Source organism: Rattus norvegicus, chromosome 9 (assembly GCF_021556685.1).
Source record: "Rattus norvegicus strain SHRSP/BbbUtx chromosome 9, alternate assembly SHRSP_T2T, whole genome shotgun sequence".
NCBI lineage: Eukaryota > Metazoa > Chordata > Mammalia > Rodentia > Muridae > Rattus > Rattus norvegicus.
Window position 1 is genome coordinate 19,069,349 of NC_141542.1, and position 5,941 is coordinate 19,075,289.

The 5,941-nt window shown below is 43.1% G+C and overlaps 1 protein-coding gene across 1 annotated transcript; it reads right to left on the bottom strand.

Annotated features, from left to right (window-relative positions):
* Window positions 1-226: 226 nt before the first annotated feature.
* On the bottom strand, window positions 227-5,474 carry LOC148003403 (disks large homolog 5-like). Its single transcript, XM_087569132.1, has 5 exons — window positions 5,321-5,474; window positions 4,431-4,590; window positions 2,969-3,100; window positions 2,117-2,300; window positions 227-244 (listed from the first exon to the last, which is right to left on the bottom strand). The coding sequence occupies exons 1-5, from the start codon at window positions 5,448-5,450 to the stop codon at window positions 227-229; spliced, it is 624 nt and encodes a 207-aa protein (XP_087425258.1). The 5' UTR covers window positions 5,451-5,474.
* Between the last annotated feature and the right edge of the window lie 467 nt (window positions 5,475-5,941).

Here is a 5,941-nt window from a genome sequence, read left to right on the forward strand (position 1 = left end):
CTCCAAAGGATTTCAATGCAGATCAGTAGTTTTGCCCCTAATCACTTGAAAATCTAACTTTACAGGTGTTTTTGTGTCCTCGTTTTGAGGGTTGCATTTCTAAAGGATTTTATTGTCCTGCTTCTACACCATAACAAAAAGGGACCTGCAAGCTCTAGGCCTGTACCATTTGTTACCCCTGTGAAACACGACTCACTTGAACATATTTCCACTCCTCCCCCAGACTTCACAAAATAATTCTGTTCTGAAATTTTTGGAAACAGAATAAATTAGTAATTTAAGTGTCCTTTTGCTGTACAGAGCTAGATGGAGATGCCAAATGACTGGGCAGCTCTATTTCATGTTTAATGGATGTAAAGTGAATGCTTAGAGTATTTTTCTCATGAAACTTGGAAATAGAGGGAAACACACGTTCACTACTGCAAACACACACACACACATATACCCACACCACACACACACACACACACACACACACACGCACGCACACACACTCATACACAGATACACACTCGCAAGCACAAATGAAAACTTTGCTGTTAGGCAGCACATTTCCTGTTGAGTGAGGAATTAGTGCAAACAATGCTGTGTACAAGTCTCTTAGACTCAAGCAGGCTGTGCTGGCCTGGCCTGTACTCATTTCCACTTGAGGAAACCTTTCTATGCAGATACTTGCTGGTCCAACAAGTAAGTTACATGTTCTGCACAGATAGCCTAAACAACACAACATCAAATCCTCAAGAGAGAGATTTCTAGGAAAAGACTCCATCAAGCTCTATGCTCATCATAGGCCCCTCACTAAAACTACCGTTTCCTTCATAGAAGACTTTGGAAGCATCAAAGAAGACAGTGACTCATGGTCAGTTTCCAGGAACATTTGATCACATTAGAGTTCCTGTGATATTAAAACAACCTCAATGTCAGTCAGAAAAAGGCTAAATAAATAACATACAGTGAATTTTCTGAAATGCAGCACTGTGTACAATATTGAGAGGGAATCTATCCTGAAAGAATGCAGTGCCCATGATATAGTCAGCAAAGCAATGTCAGCAGAGGGTTGCACTCTAGGATTCCATGCAAGATCATGGTGAAGCCAATAAGACAATCCAGAATCTTCCCGGGGGATAACACTGTTCAGGTAAAGTAAAGAAATCTAATCCTTATTTTTAAAATAGCTGAATGGTTTAAGAATGTGTTGAGACAAATAAGAGAGGGGGCTCCACTTGGAACTGGACGAATGATGCAAAGACTGCTGGCCAGCACAAAACAGGAAGCTTCATGTTTGTTGAGAGACCTAGGCTTAAAGGACTAAGTTAGATAATAACTGGACAAAACTGCATGTCATGAACTGGCCTCCCCGCATGCTCCCTAAGATGCAGGTCAGCACAGAAATGCAACTTTCTTGGTGAGAATTGGGGGTACATACGGATAACTTTGTTCTTGAAGTCTCAAGTCTCTCATGCCAACCCTCAGCCTTTGAGAAACCTTTTCCACATCCTTTCTCTTCTAACCAGCTTCAGGTTGTAAGGCCCAGTTATGAACTCTCCAGGAGCACTCAAATAAGACAGGACTGACATACTGATACACAGGCTCTGTAGTTACCCAAGATCTATGAAGCATGAAGTCACCATCTTCATATACAGGGACATGAGGGGAGGAAGAACAAAAGCCACCACAAATGACAATGAGAACCATTTCTTTGGCATTTCCACCAGGCTCTCCTCCTTGAAAACTACTTACTTCCTGAGTCTCTCACGATTCCTGTAAAGAAAATGAGCTCCAGGCTTTTGCTTCAACCCTCAAAGCCCTGTTCTAGTCTAAAGAGGGGCTCCCACATAGCACCCTCCATACATAATGGCATGTAGTGCTGTGCTGTGTGATCAACCTATCTCCCTTAATGAAGTGCAGATTCTCGAAGAGCAGGAGCATTTGCTTTCCAAACATGCAGTTTCTTGAAAAGGTACTATCTCCACAGAAAGCCTTGTAAACCATCACATGAATGAACACTTGGATGAGACCTAGGTCAGGACATGGATCAGTCAATAGACAGTTACATTGGTTTGTCTATGGTTATGGTGAGACATGAGGACAACCTGACCCTGAGCCCTAACGCTACCTGCTGTTGCTTGGCTCTGGGGTCACAGATGTTCATTCCGGCCTCTTCACAGAGCCTCTTTGCCTCCACAGAGGATGCTGGGAGTTCAGTCTGCTCCACCAGCAGTTCTCTCTTCTCATTCAGCAAAATCTGTATATTGTTCTTCAATTGAGCTTGTTCACGCAGGAGCTGGGAGTGCCTGATGCTGAACCACAAACAAAAAATGGTAAATCCCAGCCAGCTTCTATTTGCCTGTCACTCCTGCAAGTCCAATCATCCCTTCAAGGGTCCTCATCCTCAGAAATCACCAGCATAGAGCCACACTATACAAGTTAGCACCAATTAGAGGAGGTCAAATCCAGAATCCACATTCCACATGAATCAAAGTACTTCTGAAAATCTTGACACTAAGACGGTTTATATAAATCAAGGAAGAAGAAATGGTCCATAAGGGAGCTCGTATGTCCATGGTATGGTGAAACCATCTTCACATTGTGGGGAAAGCCCCTCTGAGGGGTAGTTGAAGACCCAATAGCTATACAATCTTTCCATGTGTTTCTCGTGGATCACAGATCTTTAAATCTCCTGTCAGAGTCCTAGAGATTCAGAGTTGATTGATATTCACATCATGGTGCAAACCTTTTCTATCTAGAGGATCTTAAAAGGGGAAAATAAAAATTGGAGGGTCTTCTACACCCTTCACATGTACGACAACTGAGGCCAAGAGCTACAAATCTAAGACCGTTGCCAGGAGGCAGCCTTCTTGTTAAGAGTCACACACTACAGAACCAGAGCCCTGAATTTGTTCAAAGTCATACAGGACAGAAGCACTCCCTGCTTAGTGCTGGGTTCTCATCTCTGTCAGCGACTCACCAGTAGGAACTGTTCACTTGTATGAGCTCCTTGTACCTCTCCATGGCATCACTTATTGAGTTGGTCATCATTTGCATAGCCATCATTCTCATCTCATGTTCGGATTGAAGGACTGGCAATTCGACATGCAGCCTGGGTTAGGTCATGGCCAAAGGAACAAATAACCTTTTGAACACATGATTTCAGAATTACGTGAAATGTAAATAAAAATATATAATAAAAAATTTCAAAATCAAGGAATGGTGGAAGGGAAGAAAGTGGCAAACTCAAAAACCAGACCAAAAGACAACAGTGAGACTCAATCCACAGAAAATATTTCTATGTAAATAAGCATACATTAGTTTTGAAATAAGGACTCCTTGGAATCCTGAGAGATATGGTTCTGCAAAGACTCACTATATAGGAGTGGGCAGAGCCTGAGAGCTGCCTGTTTGGGAATAACAACTGTCAAGACCACAGTGACCATTTCTAGGTCACAATAAACAATCCCTGGATAGTTAAAAAAAATAAAAAAATAAGATCAAAGCAGGTGAAACAAATTAGGTAAAATCAGACTGTTCTCTCGATTACTTAAACTCAGTATGTACCACATACTTGCTCCTTCAAAGTATTTGTACTGGTTAAGTTTATTATCCTGGGCACAGGACAACAGAGCCAAGGGACCAATTGGAGGGACCTGAGCTTCAAGAGCTGGCCAGGTGAGCATGATGGAATTGACTAGTTCAGGAAGAAGATTCCTCCAGTCTGTGCCACAGCTTTGGGCCCAAGAGAAAGCTGTGATGACATTTCTCTTGTTTTGAAAGCAGGTATACTCAATCCTTGGTTTCTATCGTTACATGAATTCCCAGAGGGCATAACTAAGTTTGACAGGGAAGAGGATTTATAGCACCTCCTCCCCTCTGGAGAGTCCTGGGTGCCACCAAGGTATACAGAAGGAGCAAAGTGCTCTGTTGATCAGTGTGGGCCTCCACGTACTCATCACTTTCATGACCTGCAAAGTGTTGATCAAACAAATCCTCAGACCCCATCAAAGGTCCCAGACGACGTGATCCTGAGTAAAACACCACATGTACTTCCACATACACACATACCAACCCATATCCAAACACATTTAGAATGCCAACTACATGCATGGAGGTGCCATAGAATCAGAGTATAATGAACAAATTCAGAGGAAAGAGTGATGACGTGCAGGCATTTCATTCACACACACAGTTGCAGCAAGTGTGACCAGGTCCTTCCAGCTGATGACAGAACCAATGCTAATCCAAGAGGCTCGGGGTCAAGTACAAAAGAGGTTGACCCTAAACACACAGCACCTAGCTCATCTCACAAGCAAATGCCTGCCAAAGCTCCTTAAAATCCAGGATGAGAGGTGAAACTTTCTCGTGCTATGAGTAAATCTTGAGGTAGCAGAGAGAGAGCGCAAGACAGTGAACAGGTTACTGGGCATAATGTCTACCTGTGGTCCCACTCATCATAGATATAAAGATCCAGGATTTGATAAAGTTCATCCCTCTCGAATTGACACTTCTGGATTTCAAATTTGAGTTCCTCCAGTTCCTTTAGACACTCCTCTTGCTTACTGATGACATTTTGGGATGATGCCTTCCTACCAAAACCTGTAGACAGATAAACCCAAGTGAATTTGCATATTTGATGGCCCATGGGCAGAAAAGATCATTCTGAATCTGAAAAGGAGGTTGAGGAAGGGGAAATGGTAGAGACTGGGTGAATCCATGAAAGAGCAGAAAAGCTTTCTTAAAGGTTGATTCTTAAGCTATGTCCCTCTTCCCAACCTCTAATGCCATACACGTGCCACACTCACTATTACACAACCCCCGGCACTGAAAGTTATAATCTGACTGAGACATAAACATCTGCGACATTGTTATCTCACATCAGATGTGGTGCAGATAATCCTGGAGTTCATAATGACTTCATAATGCTTACCACCATCAAGCTCTAACCAAGTGTGGTCCAGCCCAAAGTGTCTGAGAACTCAATTCATGACTAGGGGTGCATCCTTCCTTGTTCTCGCCATCAGACACTTATGTAACCTACAGTAATCTAGAGGATGAAGTGCTTCAACTCCCAACCATGGATGGTCACATTGTTAATCTCACAGTGCCTCCTCCTGCTATTATTTGACACTCACAGTTAAAAAGCTTCAAGAAAAGACACTGAAGTCTTAAAACTTTATGGCTTTCTCTCAAATTAAAGATCAGGAACTCCTGACTCTTGGTTTGCCTTTGAAAAATCCCAAGACTCCTGCTTGTAAGGCCTAGTCTTAGAAGGCACATCTCAAACCTACCTCCTTGAGGATGTTCCCCAACTCTGCCCACGACTCACCAAGCCTTCCCCAGAATGATTTCCTCCTTCCTGTTTCACTAGAGAGGGGGTCAGCTTCTCTCTGACCTGGTGTGATCTCTCCTTGATCAACACTTTCCTTCCGAAATAGCCTGAGCAGCTGGCGAAACATGCCTGCTTGTGAACCCAAAGGGAACTGAAGTAATATCCCAAAGGCAGATGGTGTCACCACAACACTGGTGACATCACAGAAGATTCTAGGGATCTCTTAGATACAATAGAGTGTCCAGTGAACGGCTTACTGGTGATGTCACTGGAAAGTTCCATGGCCTACCTACTAACCAGCTCTCACCACACTGATGATTTTATGTGGGGACCCTTTCCTCCAGTCTCCCATGTGTCACTGGGAATACCATTTGGCAACCTCTATTTCAAAGCTAGATATGTCTCTCTGCTTCATTAGAAGTCAACAATGCTTTTGATGGGGAGGGTTGCTTACAACCCTGAATTGGAGAACAGAGTTTTCTTAGCACCCAAATCTCTAGGGACCAAGGAAGAGGGAGATTTTTCTTAAAAGTAAATCAACTACTTGAGACAATGCATGTGACACACATTTCCATTCCTAAGCTTTTCCCTTTTTCTGGAGGCCAATATATTTCTTCT

Bases quoted from the DNA above. Each gene is read 5' to 3' on its own strand.
- LOC148003403 (XM_087569132.1), bottom strand. From the start codon at position 5,450: ATGTTTCGCCAGCTGCTCAGGCTATTTCGGAAGGAAAGTGTTGATCAA. The intron at 4,591-5,320 runs GTGAGTCGTGGG...ATCTGTCTACAG, and splicing joins ATCATTCTGGGGAAGGCTTG to GTTTTGGTAGGAAGGCATCA. The intron at 3,101-4,430 runs GTAGACATTATG...GACCTAACCCAG, and splicing joins TATGATGAGTGGGACCACAG to GCTGCATGTCGAATTGCCAG.